This window comes from Hyalella azteca, unplaced genomic scaffold (assembly GCF_000764305.2).
Source record: "Hyalella azteca isolate HAZT.00-mixed unplaced genomic scaffold, Hazt_2.0.2 contig9241, whole genome shotgun sequence".
Classification (NCBI taxonomy): domain Eukaryota; kingdom Metazoa; phylum Arthropoda; class Malacostraca; order Amphipoda; family Hyalellidae; genus Hyalella; species Hyalella azteca.
The window spans coordinates 29,805-47,725 of NW_025939316.1; the positions used below are offsets into that span (position 1 = coordinate 29,805).

At 37.2% G+C, this 17,921-nt stretch overlaps 1 protein-coding gene across 1 annotated transcript; it reads right to left on the reverse strand.

The window, feature by feature from the left end:
• Nucleotides 1–624: 624 nt before the first annotated feature.
• Nucleotides 625–9,218, reverse strand: LOC108665301. The gene is made up of 11 exons (XM_047881954.1): nt 7,320–9,218; nt 6,664–6,711; nt 5,626–5,946; nt 5,244–5,362; nt 4,492–4,600; nt 4,072–4,166; nt 3,715–3,828; nt 3,237–3,256; nt 3,063–3,166; nt 1,860–2,018; nt 625–1,234 (listed from the first exon to the last, which is right to left on the reverse strand). Exons 1-11 carry the CDS (start codon nt 8,896–8,898, stop codon nt 1,140–1,142), a joined length of 2,763 nt encoding a protein of 920 aa, XP_047737910.1. The 5' UTR covers nt 8,899–9,218; the 3' UTR covers nt 625–1,139.
• Between the last annotated feature and the right edge of the window lie 8,703 nt (nt 9,219–17,921).

A 17,921-nucleotide genomic window follows, 5' to 3' on the forward strand; every position in this document is an offset into this window, starting at 1 on the left:
CCTGACCATGGCTTTCTTAGCCTTAACCCTTTTGCAACAACTTTTTTTAATGGCACATTTTCCAAAAGTCGTAACAAAAGTAACAACATAAGATCTAAACATAAGCAAAAAGTAACACTTTTGTTACGAACGTAACACCTCTGGCTAGAGGCAGGAAAATGATGTGTTGTGAAAAAAAAGTCGCGCTAATCAAAACTGGCACCGCGTAGATTAAGGGTAGGTCGCAAATTTTTTTTCCGCATTAATCAAAACCGCGGTATTCAAAACCGTGCTAATCAAGGGATTGCTGTATTATGGAGCATATTTGAAAGGCAATGCTACAGTACACCTAGGCATTAGAGGGTTAAACCCTCAACTAGAGCTTTCCTACAATATTTGGAGCCATGGGCATGAGATACTCACTCAATAGATTACCTTCATTCTAATTGATAATAAACCCATCTAAGTGCATGATCTAGCCATGAAATTTCAAAGTTGTCCAAATATATCATTTTGAAGCTGCAAGATTTGAATATTAAGTGGAAACTTTTTAATCCTGCTACTTTTGAATCAACATTTTCAAGATGCATGTATCTATTTTTATTTCACTTGACTCAAACCAAACAAGGAAAATGAAAGATGTAATAAATGAAATGGTATATTAAAAAAATACTAGTAGTGTATGTGCTAGCTATAAAAAAGTCATAATCTAATAATAGATAACAAATATTCTCCATAAACTTAAACCCTAAGCATATTAGAAATTATATACAATCACATGCTTGCATAAGCAATGTTTGAATTGAATTTATTCATGTTTCTGGCATTAAGAGATTCAGACTTTTATACTGCATTCACATATTCTCAAGTGTTGCTGAGGTTGCTTGCTGTTATAATGTTTTTAGCAATGTAGCTGCTTGATTTTTCAAAATTACAATTGACTATTTTTTATTTATTGGAATTGTACAAAATTTGTGTAAGAATAATGTATGTATGAGAAAAAAGCCTTCTTTAATTGAATGGAATCACAAAAATCAGATTGAAGGATTATCATTTATTTATAGTGGATTGTTTTTAATAGTGAATGCATGTAAGAAATGAAAATATCATAATCCAATGATAGTAATCTGCATTGGGCTTGATTATGTCACAAGATGGTTTTAGCAGGGTATTTGCTGGTATTGTAAGTTGAAGCCACGACCAACATGCTTACCATCACTCACAAATCTTGCAAAGAAAGGTCCATTTGTGTTATCTGCATAGTTGAAACTCTGATTAGTCATCTATGCAATCAAAATGTAATTATAAAATTGTAATATGTTAATATCTCTTGTACATATATAAAACGGTTGGACAATGGAAGTGAAACACCTGTAAAAGGATTTAATTTGGACCAGTCTGCTAGCTAATAGTCATTTAATGCATATTGCACCTGTGAGCTATGAGTGTGAGGGTTCAATAAGCAAGGTGAGAGCTCAGTTCTGGTCAAAATATTCAGGATGGATTTATGTAGCATATGGTCCAAACATTTGATAGTATTATGGAAGATTATATTACATATTATATTATGTATCCGAATGGAAGCCCTACACCTTGCTTATGAAATATTGTAGTCCTAAACCTGGTGTTTCATTTTCAATGTTCAACTCATGCCAATCATACCATTGAACAACATATTCAGTAAACACATGCCAATTCAAATCCTAATTAATTTTTCCATGAAACTAGTTCACTTCATAAATCAAAAAATCTTTTATTAGATTCTTAAACGGCCTTGCTAGACTTACAAATTACGGCACTTAAAATATTTTTGAGCACTCAAAATCGTTTTAGGAAACCGTACCAAATGGTATCAAAGATACGAAACATGTTTTGCTCACCGGTGACAGGCGCGTTGTTGGTAAACTTAGGGTCCTTGGAGCCGTCGTTGAGGATCATGCCACAAAGTCTCGTGCCGCTTAACTCCAAATAGTCTTGCGGACATTGCTGGATACCAACGCCTGCTTCTCCTTCGTTAACCGTCGGCACTTCGGTTCCGTCTGTGATTCGTAATATTTATGCCACTAGTTCATCAATTTGATCAAATTGTATTCCCATGAAATATTCTCACGTCGAACTGGTGTATTATTAAGGTAAACACTTACATTTGACACTAGTTCATTAGTTTGATTAAATTTCCTATGTTCTCTTGAAATATTCTCACTCGAACTGGTGTAGGTATTATATACGTAAACACGTACGTTTGATATCACATTTTAACAAGTATATATAACGCACAAAACATGTTTGCTCTACGGTACGTAAAATAAACTTAGAGAGTAAAGGTACGAAGATAGAAGTGTTAATTTGTGTACGTTGCAGTCAATTTAGTTTAAATTATATTGACTGAGGTACAAAGAAGAAAATTTATCTTCCCTTCAGCCCTAAGGGAAATCATTTAAAAGTGCGTAAGTCTGCGAGCTGTTTATTATTGTACTGTTTATTATTGTAGGCTGAATGCTCCATTGTGACTATCATGCCTGCAGATCACTGCTTTCATAACCCGAATTCCCAGAGCTATACGTCGACCTGAGATAATTGTATGTTTCATTGTTCTGCGCCGGTCGAGACGTCTTCGCACTAGCCTGCCGCTGCCATTGTTACTTGCTGTTTATCATGTGCGATTGTCACAGATCTTTCTGGCCATGCAAATTCTCAATAATATATATCTGTTTTTTTTTGGGCCGCGTTCTGAGGTGAGATTCTCATCGCCGAGCGACAATTGAACTTAAGACATTTTTCCTCAGTTGTTTTTAAAATAGTCTTGAGATCTTAAGATTAATACTGAATGCGCCATAAATTATGTACGGATACTAAGCATTCTATATTTAATTCAGCTCTGCGGCTCATTTTGTTTGAGGGCTTTCGTTTATTGTTTTACTTGGGCATTGTGAAGGCAGTATAACCTAATGCATATAATTTCATGACTTAATTAAGACCTGCATGATATTTTGGTCAAAATATTTCCAAAATTGAAGTCTATAGAGTAATCCTTCCTAATATTGTATTAATAATCGCATGTAATCGGATTGAAGTAATCATACCTGATAGGGTTGCCATGTTGACGATATCGAAGGCCGCTTGCACTCTTGCCGGAGGATTGTTGCTGTATTGGATGCTACAGAATCCGCGCTCCTTGCGCATACACATTGCATANTCTTGGCGGAGGATTGTTGCTGTATTGGATGCTACAGAATCCGCGCTCCTTGCGCATGCACATTGCATAATTCTGAAAGTTCTGTGAACACAAAAAATATTTTTTGTAAGAAAAAGTAGAGATTTATTTTGAAAAGCTAAAAATTTAAATCGAAGTGTCAGTATTTCAATCAATATCAATTGAAGTGGTGATTGAGGTTTATTAAAAGTAGAATGCGAGATATAATTCATGACTATATTACACGTAGCGAAAACAGTTTGATGAACTGTTCGATATACGGTACATGAGAAACATGGCTCGATTACTCTGTTGACAGAAATTTAAAACACTTCGAAATTGTGTTCAGATTTGGATCAACTTGAATTTGAATACTGCTAATAATCAGATGCATTGTTGACCTTTTAAACCTGGGTTGAATATAATTTTAACATTTTAATTCATGTGTATGCCATAGGTAATAATACGAGTACATGTGTTAGAATGCATTGCTGCCTGCACTACAAATAAGGAGTAAAGCAAAGGGACGAGCCAATTGTTACCGTATACGTCGTCTCTCCGTCTGTCCTGTAATTGAAGCTGGTTATGTTGTTCATTGTTCCCGTGAAATATTGAAGACAATTGGTCGTCGGTCTGCTCGGGTTGTCACACTCGATCTGTGAAAATACCAGACTATTTTTCTCCTAAGACTTTAAACTAACTGGTGATAATGATTCAACGACACAAGCGTTACACTGCATTCGTATCTACCAATAGTTAGAGATGGAATTTTAATCCTGCCTGTAGATTTTAATTGAAATGACTTCAGATTCGTATCTACCAATATTTTTAGATTGCCTTTTCATCCTGACTGTAGATTTCAATTGAAATGACATCAGATCTAAGTTATTCTTCCTCACCTGAGCTATTTGTATTTGCCACTGTCGTGCAAAATCTCCCGATGACACGACGTGAAGCTCCAGCGGCCCTGGCACGGTGTCCACATCTATGTAAACTGCAACAAATGTTGCTGGGTTATGGATGATGAAGGTAGCGATGTATAATTTCGAATAAATTTAGTTGAACAATTCAAGAAAACAGTTTACATGGTTTAGATATAACGAAATTATTCAAATTTCATTAGTAAGTTTTACTAAAAAATTGAATAATTTTTTCTGAAAAGGTACGTTAAGGTAAATATCAAGACGTTATACGTCAGTTAAAATTTACACCAAGCGCTCAGGCACGATTGTATTTCGCTCCCATGTTCTTGTTCCGAAAGTAGCGATTAGTTGTAAACCTATTCGTTTAGATAATCAATTGAAGATATTAATGCCCACTGTGTTGGCCTGTGTTGAGGCCGCAGAGGTAGGGTATGCCGCTGTTGAGGTTCTGTCCGTACACAGCCAGGCGATCTTTCTGACATACGCCGTCCTCGGGAGGTGCAAGCTGAACAAACAGTGGTTAACTTAATTATATATGAGATAAGTTGAAGTAATTTTCATGGCTGTAGCAATGATAGGTTAAGGCAATTCATATGATTCTATACCCATCGGCGCCATGTACATTGTATTATTTTTACTGGAATTATTCAGCGCAGAATATTTTAAAAAGTAGTGCTCATATACCAACGTTATTTAATTTTTTCACTCAGTATTAAAATTATTCATCATGTTTCCATGTCAAGATCATGAAACATGATCTTGACGGAACTGAGCTGACGAAATCAAATATTTTCGTCCTCAATTTTGATGGAAAGGCTTTCGTGTCTCGACGTTCAGGGAGAGGATCTGATACATCGAAATTGTTCAACGGTATTGTGAACCTCGGTCTTAATTGATTAAATGGCTTTTACGCATCGAGCGTAACTGAATAATTGACATACCTCGAACTTAATACAATCAGATTCGTTCTTTGAATTTGGTTCATTGAGTTTCGTAACTCGAACTTGATGCAATGAGTTTTGTACCTAGTACCAGACAACAAATTTTTCGTACACCGAACTTGGTATTGGTATGTGGTATTGGAATCTCGAACTTGATTGAATTATAGGTACTCATTTTGCTTGATCTTTTTAAAATGAGTTTCGCACCTCAAACTTGATGAAGTCCAGCCTAAGTGAGCAGATGTTGCGATGTAGTTTGTTAACTTTGATGATGCAGGTAGCGCTGCTTGCAGTTGCTGGCTGCTGGGCTGTTGTGAATATTAAAGCTAAATACATCCGCAGAAGCCAAATCAGCGTAAAAATGGCAAGAAGTAGTGTGATAGGTACCAGTTAAATGCGACTTAAAATTTTAGACAGTGAAAATATTCTATTTGTTATGTGATTCATGGCAGTGTGTAAAATTTATCACGGATCTTTCACTTGTGTCTTCAGAAAGAAATCTTTTACAAGTGATGAAGTACATATACTTCGATGAAAGTGATGTCCGAGGATTCGTTGTAGATATTTCAACTTGATATGAATAATACACTGGGTTTTAAACTCACGGATGCAGCACATGGTGGTGCTGGTGCAGCCCTCATCAGTAGGTGTACCGCCCATGTTACGGCACAAATCGCTTGTTGTACACACGCCATCAATGCATGAATAATACACTGGGTTTTAAACTCACGGATGCAGCACATGGTGGTGCTGGTGCAGCCTTCATCAGTAGGTGTGCCGCCCATGTTACGGCACACATCGCTTGTCATACACACGCCAGCGATGCCGCGCCTGTCCGTGCAGGGGATATCTGCGCCTGGTGGCTCCGCGTTATCCTTGAGCAGACGAAACAACTTCTCCAGTGTGAAAACTGCGGGGAGATGATAACAGCTTATGATTTGTGTGACGCATTGTTACAACCTGTTACATATTCAAGATAAAACCAGGATATTAAAGAATTCACCGCGAAAAGTATTATTTTTCCAATTTCCTCATTTTTACACCCTGTTACATATTTAATATGGAGCGAAAATATCAAAGAATTCACCTCGAAAAGTTATTAGTTTTTTTAATTTCTATCTTGGTAGAATTTTAGCGGTTCTTCTTACTTTTGCAACAACTCCAACGTGCACTGAGCCTAATTTTGATTTTCTCATGTCATGTTTAATCTTAAAAATTATTTACCGAGTTATTCAGATAGCTTGACTGGACCATTGACGAAATTTCAGAGTATAAGTATCTGCCATAAATAAAGTATGTTTTGTGGGATATCACTTCTTTTTTACATGTCGCTACCTCGACAGTTTGCGGACTTGCAAAACGAGGCACTTGGAAGTTAATCGTTGCGACCGCTTAAATATATCTACTGGTCAGCAGATGTTATATCACAAAAACACATCGCTTCGTTCATACCTAATTACGCTGTGCATTTTAGGAACCAGTGTAAAGGTAAAGCTACTTGAATGTGAACAGTGCATGTTATAATGTGAAAAGGTCGGTTATATTGAATTGTTTTCCTATGTTTATTATGTATATGAGACTCAAGCGACGCTCATTCACAACTTATTATTATATTCGTAGCTCCCACCTGTCCAGCCAGAGAAGCTCCTCATGAGCTCCTGAAGCAGTCGTACAACTGACGGGACGATCGCAGAGACAGCGTCAAGTTTGAGGATAAAGTGCAAAGCGTTATTTCATGCTATCATTGAAGTAAATAACTTGCTTTATTTGTAAGCGGTCGGTGAGCAACTATAAAGTATATATAAACATTTAAACTATTAAATTTATGTGCAATTCAGTTACTAGCTATATAAATACACTATTTATTAGACCTACAATGTTTCATGCATTTTTTTGTATACTTACTAAATGCGGCAAATTTTGCAGTTGCGAGTGGCGTCTGCGTCGGTTCATTGTCAGTTTTCGTTTTTGATGTCTCTTGTCTACTTTGTCGTCAAGAATTCGTAGTGGAGGGATGAGTTTTCGTTTGTTTGTCATTTTGCGCATTCAGTTGTTTGGAGTCTTGCATTTTGAAGGCACTTATATTCAAAACGTTTCAAGCGTAAATTTGTTTCACTGTGAGCAGCCTGTCTTGTCACACTTGTCGGTTATCAAGTTTGTGAGATGATCCGTATTGGTCGTTGTTTATATAACAATAAGCGTATTTATTTTTGCAGCGATAACATTAACTGTGCATTTATACACTGTACATAACTTAAACATATTTGTATCGTTTTCACTCACTTTGCGACACCCTGTCTGGACCGTTGGGCACTCCGTAACCTCCATACGAATTATTCGTTCCTGGAACAGGACGCCCGTAGGACCCTGTCCCGCTGTAGTTCCCACCTCCTGATGGATACCCTGGTCCGCTTGAGTTATCCATGCCTGAGGAACTACCCCCGTATGAGGATGGTGTGTTGGAAGGTGTTGCGTAAGAAGGAGATCCAGTGGGTGGAGTTCCGTACGATGCGCTAACGTAGCTGTACGATGAGTCTTGCGTTGGGGCAGTTGATCCTACCCATAAAGGAGGATTTGGTTGCGGCAACACGGCATCCAGCTCGTTTTGTGCGGTGGTAGAGATGGCTGAAGTGTAGCTACTACCAAAGGCACTATTTAATGGAGGCGATATGAGGGGTTGAAAATTCTGAGGCGTAGACTGCGGAGCAATTACAAAGCCTTGACTTAGTAAGTGGTTGATACTGAAAGCCGGTTCTTCTATTGTCGCCAAAGCAATTTGAGGGAAGCCTGGTTCAACGCCGACATTCGCCGTGACTTTCGTTCTGAACGTGACGGGATTAGGGAATGGTCGTAATAGCGTTCGTTCTTCTTGTGGCTCTACTTTTCTCCCTTCGAGTTTTTTGCTAAGGTTACTTTTTGGAAAAACATCTTTTAATTTGTTTGGCTTCAGTAATGTATTAATAGGCGTTTCAGTGAGTGGACTTTCTGATGTTTTGACGTCCCAGTAAGAAGTTCGATCTTTCACTGGCTCTGGCGTTTTAGCGTCAATTTCGATCGCATTGTATCTGCTCTTGCTGGAATAAAGTGAAGGATTTGGACCTTTATACCGCACTCCTCGCTCTATCAGGATGTTTTCCTGACCTTCCTGGTCTGTTACGATGGCGTGTGCAGTCCAAGTTCGACGGCTTTTGTCATCCGTGTTATCGTCTGAGGCGAATGTGCCCCAGTATTTCTTCCCATCTCTCGTGTAACCGTAAGGTATTTTTCTCCGTAAATTTGTTGATTGTGCAAGTGAATGTACATTTCTCAAATGCACGAGGTTTTGAACGTGTTCTAGACGCGTTGTGTCGGTGTATCTGTCGTACAGGTGGGAAGGGGTAGCAGCAGTTGGTCTGTAAGACTTGATGTGTTGACTTGAAGACTTGGTAGAATATGTCTGATGTGTGGGTTTGTGGCGTTGCAAGCTATGCTTGTATTTTTCTGGAATTATCTTACTCACGTGGCTATTGTATGCATATCTGTCTGGAGGCTTGTTGTCATGAATACTTATTGTTGCAATCTCAGGCGGGGTAAAAGGCCTGTCGATGTAAGGTTCAATGAACGCAGATCCAAAATCTGCAAATCCATGAACAAATCGATCGTTTGGTCTCTCGGTCGGGGCAATGTAGCCATATATTGTTTTTTCTCTCGTATTAGGTCTCCTCTCTATCTGGGATCCGTCTGACTGCTCGTATAACCGCTTGAATTCTTCGGGCGATAAGCTGTTTACTGTAGTGCCTGCTATCAGGATGAGCAGTAGGAAAATGGGGAGAGAGCGAATCTTACTCGACTTCATGATGATAATATGTTTAATTTTTTCCATTATATTATTGAAATTTTTCAAATTTTTGCCTATGTTTATAAAATATAAGAGTTCGTTTCACACCTCTGCGCCCAGCTAAAGAAATTGACTTGCTTTGCTGGCTTTTTACTGAGAAACTTATAGAAGTGTCCGGCATAAGTTGAAACTTCTTCCTATCGTTCCATTCATTCTACCTATGCTTTATAGGCTTGACAGGATTGACTTTTATACGGAATTGCTGTGCTTGATGTCCATATCTTCTTTGGTGGTTTTACGCATTTCCTTCATTAAAATGACAAGTTTACAATAGCAAAAATATTGAGCTTATCTGTGAATAAGAAAGCAGGCTTACAATAACGTGCACAAATATAAACACAATAAATAGTATATATATAAACAATATAAAATCATATTATGTGTGCTGATGAGAGTTCATCATCGTTTATGTTGCAAATTTTCATAAAGTGCATCGCTATGCAGCCAATAACTGAATAAATAAGGAAACTCGCTAATTACAAGAACATATCCAACAAAGATGTGTTTACTTATAAGTTATAACTATATTCCTTAATTATAAAAGTTTGTTCCTTTACTTAGCATTGGTTCTAAATTGCTATTTACAATCCGGCAGTTTGACAAGGGGATTTTTGCCGCGGTATATTTCTATATAAACAAAAATATTCTAAGTGCGCCCGCTCTGCTGATATCTGAAACAATAGCAAAGTAGCCCTTGGAACGTTTTCTTTTATATGATTCGTACAGAAAATGTTTTGAGGGTAGACTGCACGTTGCAAAATATGTTCAGCTAAAGCAGTGTATAGTATCTTCGGCATTAAATAAATAGGCCTGGATAGGCCTGTCGCTAGTTGTGGTTTCAAAAGTTGTGTTTGCGCACCACTAGTGGCACGTGATTGCGTGCACTAGTGGTGCGTGAGCCACTAGTGTTAAGTGATTTCATGTACTATAGTGGAATTAGTGGTACGGTACATGATTGCGTGAGCTAGTGGTGCGTGCTTCACTAGTGTTGACTGTTGAGTGATGATGACATGTACTAGTGGAACTAGTGGCACGTGATTGCGTGCACTAGTGGTACGTGACCCACTAGTGTTTAGTGATGGCAAGTACTTATGGAACTAGTGGTACGTGATGATACGTACTACTGCTAGTATTACGTGAGACATTGAGCGTGCTTAGTGCTTACTAGTGTTATGCGTATATTTTAAGGGTAAAGAACGATTTTTATCTAGGTAATTTTTTGCTTTACAATAACATTTACAGACTCCCAGCTTCTTACTGTATAATCTGGAAATGATTTACCACAGGTGCCTCGTCCCTGCCGTCAAATCATTCAAATGTTAAATGGAATATTTGATACATAATAATAGGTTAAATGTTGCATAAAAGCGCTGGTAAAGAATGGTCTTCTTCAATTTTGTTTTGATCGTAAAGCGGAACGCTGATTAACTAGTGTTAAAAAGTACTTATTCTCGGAACTTAAAATAGTACTGAAATAGTACTTAAAATAGCATCTACAAGATATATGTCCTCACCAAAGTTGGTATAACGATTTTTGTGATTCTCTGTCCATTTTTTCGTCTGTTCTGGGAGGTTTTTGCTCTATAGTTAATTTGTTACGAAATAAACTTCACAAAAGTGTAAATTAACTAATTAATATTATAAGTACTGCAGACTTAAATGCACTCTATGTTTAGCATCATTTTTAACTTTCGTTTAAATCTAACTTGTATGCTGTAAATTCTCACGTGGAATATACACTTGTTTTCTTTTAAAAATGTGCAAGTCCTGTTTGCCTGTTATCCAAGCCTAGAATTTTTTGAACTATGCTAGAGTCAAATACTCCCATTTTGGGAAAGATTTTAAAGTTTTACGTTCATATCCTTACGAAGGAAAACTGGAAGTGTTTTTTTTTTTTTGAAGACTGAACTATACCTGTAGATAAGACTACACGGAACCTACAAGCGGTACGCGATCACAATAATTATGCGAAATACTGGGGTTAGACAAAATAAGGGAAACGCCTGAGAAATCCGCGTAAAATATCTTAGTATGTTGTAGGTCCACCTTTTTACATCATACTAAATTAAAGCCTGGGTTATCTGAGGCATTGATTGGTACAAATTGTGATTTGTTTCCAAATGAATTTTAACTCCTTTTTAGCGCATTTTCTCATTTATGGAAAAAATGCACTATTGCGCTCGCCATGTCCGTCTGTCCGTCCGTCCGTGACTTCACGTTTTCGTCGACGAGAAAATGCGCTCTCTGTCACTCACTGCAGTGAGTACTGAGTTATATTTTTCAGTTAAACTCCCTCCAGCTCTTTAAAGACGATGGCGGCATGAATCGACTTATGACATGCATCTCAAATGTCAACCATAAATGCTTGATAATATTCAGGTCTGGTGATTGTGGTGGCCCAATGAGATGCTCAACTCCATTAGAATGTTCCTCGTGCCATTTTTTAACGATTCCAGCTGTATAGATCAGGGCATTATCACCTTGAAAGATGATATTCCCCTCCGGAAACAGTGCTTGAACCATTGGATGAACTTGGTCCTCCAAAATTCCTAAATAGTCACGGCTGTTCATTCCTCCGTAACTCTTTTGGCTGCTATGCAAGCGTAAAAGCGACCAGAGGTTGAAAATAAGGTAAACGATGATTAGTCAGCAAAAATCACATTTTTCCACTGCTCAAAGGACCAATTTTTGGTGTTTTTTACACCACTTTAAACGCATCGAAGCATTTGTACTTGAAGCCAGAGGTTTTCTAAATGCAGCTCTTCCATAGAATCCTAATCTGCATGTACAGCTCTCGGCGGACAGTCTTTATGGAAACTGGGTTCTGGTAGGTGTCCATTGAGGTCTGCTGTAAATCCTACAGCCGTGGTCTTTCGATTGTGGTTCATAATTCAATTTAGGTACCGTTGGTCACTTGGACAACTTCGACTTTCGGCCTGACCTGCACATGCGCTTTGCTGAGGACTTTTTTCCTCCTCATTCAAAAGCAGTCATTACTTTAAAGACAGTGGTACTTATAAAAACGTCAAGCATTCGGGAAGTTTCTGTCTCACTAGCACCTGTCTGTCATACGGGCATCAACAATTTGGCCTCTTTGAAAGTCAGAGAGGTTTGCCATTTATAGGTCATAGGTTAGGTTTTTGACACAAAAAATTTACTAAAAATATCTGTGTAATGATGAAATAGCAATTTACGGCACCAATAAGCGATAAAACATAAAAATATATCCAGTTTTCATTGATTATAACATGTTCAAAAATTATTATATGAAAATGGCAGGCGTTTCCTTTATTTTGTCCAACCCATGTGTGAGCTAAATTCCTGGCACTATTTATTTTGTTTTAATATTTGCGTACAACTCTTCTCAATTAGTTCAATCATTTCTAATAAAATTAAATAAGATGCTGGTATCTTTGTTATTGATTAAAACAGTTTTTACTTAAATCATCCCCCACCGCAATGTTAATTTAAAATTTTTACTTTCTCTACATGTTATTCACAGTGTAAGCAATTAATCATCCTGTTTAATAATCCATAATCACTGCAATAAAAATTATTTTAGAAATCCTAATTAGAAATGTATGAAAGTTATACTATCATTAATTTCAACATTTACGTTGAATAAAAGTTTGCATATTTGGCAGCGTTACGATAAAAAGTTGACTATGAGAAAAATTGAATTCAGATGACAGCTGAAAAGGCTGGTAATGAGACATAGGCCTGCGTTGAAAATATTGTTCAAAAATTGACATTAGATGTCATTACAATAGGAATTTCCTGTAAGTTATGTTATGGTCTTCTAAATCTTCATTCTCTACAATAGCTTAAATACTTTGACTGCCGGAAGCTTCATTCGAATTGAACATATCACGGCCTTGGCTCAGATTAGGCCTAGGTGTGCGTATCGGCACTGGGGTTTTGCTTAATTAACTAGCTTCGGAAGCTCGCACGAACATTTTGTCGACAACGCTTTACCACTCGACTGATTTTAGTTGGACAAATCATCACGCTATACCTACCGGAATAGTACAATTAGAATGGAAAGGTTTTTGAGTCGTCGCTTCCGTGCAATCGTTGAGTCGTCGTCAATCCGTGCAAAATTCATTAGGAGAGACATATGCCGCTGTTCATTGTTCTATGGCCACCGAAACTTCGTTCGCGATTTTCAATTGAGCAGATCGTCTGCTCGTTGCTGTTCTGATATCTATGTTAACACGAACTAATTTGAAAATAATTTCTTCACTATCTATTCTAGCGTTTCCTAAATAGCGGCAATTGCATTGGTTGTGTTACGAAGTCAAATTTGTTGACAGCTTAAAAAAAATTATTATCGATTTAGCGTACCATGTTAAAATGCAGAAGCGGAAGAAACATATATTGAAATCACGACAGATTCGGCCGCAGGCCTGACTCGTGAAAGTCACTTCTCTGGCTGGCGATTAGCGTGCATGTGGCGCAATAGGTTCCAGTCTGCATGCACTACGCAGGGAGATGTGGTATGGACACGCAATACAGATTTCGTTCCTCGTGATATCATGCGATCGTTTCAGCTGTAAATGGATTGAGTGAGAGTGCAGATTTAGTTACGTATTTCTCTCCGCATATGTGATGAGTTGTATAGTTTGTTTCCTCAGTTTGTGATAACGTAAATTTTAAATCAAATTTTGATGAAAAAGCAATACCTAGTTTAAATACTTTAAGTGTATTTCAAAATCGTAATAATCATGGTCAGTTTTCTAGCTGCAAGAATTTCACTCGATTATATATGTGAACGTTTCTAATGAAGAACTCGTATGAGGTGCAATGAATGCTGATCGTGTATGAGTTTTTATATGAGTTTGAGCGTGATTTTCGTAAGTGTGTTCCGGCTCAATGATCAATATTATTCATTTTGTGTAATATAAAAATATATATTTTACGCAATTTTAAGCGAAGACCAGAGAAAATGAATTAAAAATATTTATTTTAGCGCATTCTATTTGAGTTGGCAATGGATTCCATTAAATTAAATTTTACCGAACCATATTTAAATTAAATTAGGAATGAATTGTTTGCATTTACTATCGCTATACACAAATGTGTTGAACTGGAACAAGAGGTGCGTCGTACTGAGAATAAACCATGACTATTATTTAAACTTGAGTATTATGTAAGAATAAAGCAATACCAACGAAGTATGTTCATCATCGTTCCACCAACACCTATTTAGGAACGAACGAAGCTGCGAGCACTAAATGTCATGCGTTAACTTATAAATCATAAAATTATCTTTAACCAAATGTCATGCGTTAACTTATAAATCATAAAATTATCTTTAACCAAATATCATGCGTTAACTTATAAATCATAAAATTATCTTTAACCAAATATCATGCGTTAACTTATAAATCATAAAATTATTGTAAGCGCAAAACCGTTGCGTTATGGTTGACTCGATGTGATCAATTTGAGCCAGCATATCGTAACAATAATTTTGCCTGTAACTATGTTACGTACTGCTTGCTCAACGCGATCCTACACACTGCCAAGCACGAGTGTGGTGCATGACGCGCGTGTTTCCGCTCCTCTTGCGCATTTAAGTTGCCACGCGCATATCATGCTAAGCTAGCTATATTTTATATATTTTATTTATTAATGGTTATAAGCTTATCATGTTAAGCTAGCTACCTTTTATATATTTTATTTATTAATGGTCATGAGCTTATCATGCTAAAATTGCTACCTTTTTTACATGTAGGGTACATGTTATTTATTAATGGTCATAAGCTTATCATGCTAAAATTGCTACGTTTTATACATGTTATTTATTAATGGTCATGAGCTTATCATGCTAAGCTAGCTACCTTTTATACATGTTATTTATTAATGGTCATAAGCTTATCATGGTAAAATTGCTACGTTTGTAGACGCTATTTTTTAATTGAAACGATGCTCTCATGCTGATGTTCGTTTTATCCACGCTATTCAATAACTGCCGTTAAGCTTGCTGCATTATATATACATTATTAATTGATAGCAACGAGACTGTCATGCTAATTTCTCTGCGATTTATCATCTTTGTCGATTAATGGCCTCTTGCTCATCATGCTAATTAAACCAGCTGCTTATTCTTGATTTTATCATCCATTGGCAAGATACCATGAAGATAAAAAGCGTTAATATCTGATCTTGATTTACGGACAGGGGCCATACTTTCAAAACTCGCTAAGTGAACGCAGGTACTTACGCTCTATTTTCTTGGCTACGATTGGTATAATTTTGCTTGAAATGCCGTCAATGATTGGCTGATGAACTTACGATCTCTTAACTTTTTTTTTGAAAGTATGGGCCCTGATGCCGCGAGCCAACAAAAAATATTCGTGTGACCGAATTGAGGCCGCTGTGCCGCCGCGGTCCGGGCGAGCCGGCACCTCCGATACGCTTTTTTATCGCACTTTCTCCGGCAACGAGCGAGGGAAAAAGTGACCGAGAGTTCCTTACGTCGCCCGCGAAAGGAGAAAGAAATAGAGGTTTCGCTTCAGGCAACTCTCGCAAGCAAATAGACATGAGAGTTTTTGTACAGTGTCATAATAGAATCTGTATGAAAATGCTAAAATATTGTAAATACACTATGTATTAGGTGGACTTGAGGTCGAATGATTATTTCTATTTGGGTCAGAGCAAGTGATTTTTAAAACAGGCAACTATCTCCAGCAAATAGACATGAGAGTTTTTAGACAGTGTCATAATAGAATCTATGAAAATGCTAAAATATTGTAAATACACTATGTATTAGGTGGACTTGAGAAAAATGATTACTTCTATTCGTTTCAAAGCAAGTGATTTAAAAAAAAAAATAAAAAAAACAATACCGGTATGGAATCCTAGTTAGTTCTGCTACCTCATGTGAGCGCACTGACAGCAAAATTCAATTCATTAAAAAATAGGAATTATAACAAATAATTTTGTTATATACTCATGTTTCTTATATACCTACTCGTTAATAATATGATGGCAAGTGGAGCGTTGCTAGAGTATGGCTTAACCACAGTGGGCCGAGACTGCTGTGTTAATGTTGGTCAGAATATTAGAGATTATTTGAGCTTTTGTTGTGACATCGATTCCTGTTCACTGTTGGTGTACGATAGAAAGGCCTTAGAAATGTTCAATGACGATTGAAAATGATAATTTCGTTACATGCATTAATGAAGTCCACACATAATAGAATTCATTATCCGTATAGTTTATATATTTAGTCGAATATTCATGGTCTAGTTTATAGTACAAAAAATAATCAGCATGTACCGTATCGAATTAATGATCCGTATAGTGTATGCATGTAATTGAATATTCATGGTCTAGTTTAAATTACAATGTATAATCATGCAGTGTGTCCCGTATGAATAGGCGTATTCTATATAATATTAAATTCATGTATAAAGTAGTGAGTGTTAAAGCTTACAAGCAGTCAGTGGACCGTTGTAGCAGATTCTCTCGTTATTCATGTTGAAGAAAGTGCATGAATAATCATGCAGTGTGCCCCGTATGAATAGGCGTATTCTGTATAATATTAAATTCATGTATAAAGTAGTGAGTGTGGACCGTCAGTGGACCGGTCAGTGGACCGTTGTACCAGATTCTCTCGTTATTCATGTTGAAGAAAGTGCATGTACAGCTTTTTGTTGGTTGGACGGTGATTTCACTGCATGGAGCGCTTTGGAGTGTGAACCATCCGACCGGTTCTTATTCACTCGCTATGTCTCATCTGATCTTGGACACAAAAGAAAGGTAACATAGAATGAGAACGACGTAGAAAACGCACTTTGCAGAGATCTCAAAGCAGAACATTTTTTTTTTGAAATTGCAAAAAAAAAAAGAAATTAGGAGATGGTGCTGTAAATGGAGTTCAGATTTGATACTAATATTGGAGTACAGTAAAAGTGTGTATAAAAATGTCTAGATATAGATGGAAAATATGAAATAATTTGATCTCAATTAAATGGTGACCCAATTGTTTGCATGAACTTTTCCTGAATACTATACACACATATAATCAATTCAGCAGACCGCAGGCTTAACGAACATTTATTTGCTTATTGTTAATCTTGTCCGTAGTTCAATTGTATTTCGGTCTATGTTTCTCCACTAGAATGTTGTTCACGAAATTGAAAAGCTTGTCGCTTACATGTCGAGTTGAAGCATTGATATTAAAATTAGGCCTGAATGGAACGATTTAAACTTGAACTTATTTACATTCTTCAAACACAAACCTGTTTATCTTGATCAGCTTCTCAGTGAAACGGTTTGCATTTGTCTTCAAAATCCGATCACATGCATGTCTTTTAACTGCTTATGATTTTCTCAAGTTTCATTCGAACACAATAGTCCTTACCAACATCTTCTTACCAAGGATGAAGATATAACATCGCAATCAATAACTCGGATCTTGTGAGATCAAATGAAAATATGCTGCATTCACAATTTACGTACTACACGAATGGAATATTTTTAGTAGAATTGAGAGTTAAAGCATTAAATACATCCGTCTGTGATGGTTTCTGTTAACACTGCGGAATTGGGTCAGTTTTCAGAGAATTGCATGTCAAAAGTAATGAAACGTTCACTTGCTTTCTGAATTTAAATTCTCAATCTCCAAAATGACATCAAATAAATGCGAATTTTATTATTTTCCAACGACCAAAAATTTTATCGCACTTTCATGAAACACGTTCATTGTAAATATTTCCATGTTTAACCGTTACTCATATCGTATTTAAAATCATCCGCTTATGAACCAAAACTGGAAAGCCTGCACACTGTCGCTGATCCAGCAGCAGGCCTACTGGCTCGCATGTGGCCCGCTCCAGCGACGACTGCCGTGTGCCAGGCGCACCTACTGCTGGAGTCACCCATGCAAACCCTCGACAGTTTCTCCCTGCCTGAACAGCAACTCGTGTTACAACCTGGGACTTGCTACCTGTTGGTGTATATGTTCCACTGAGCTTCGTATGTTTGGGAGCCCGAGGCCT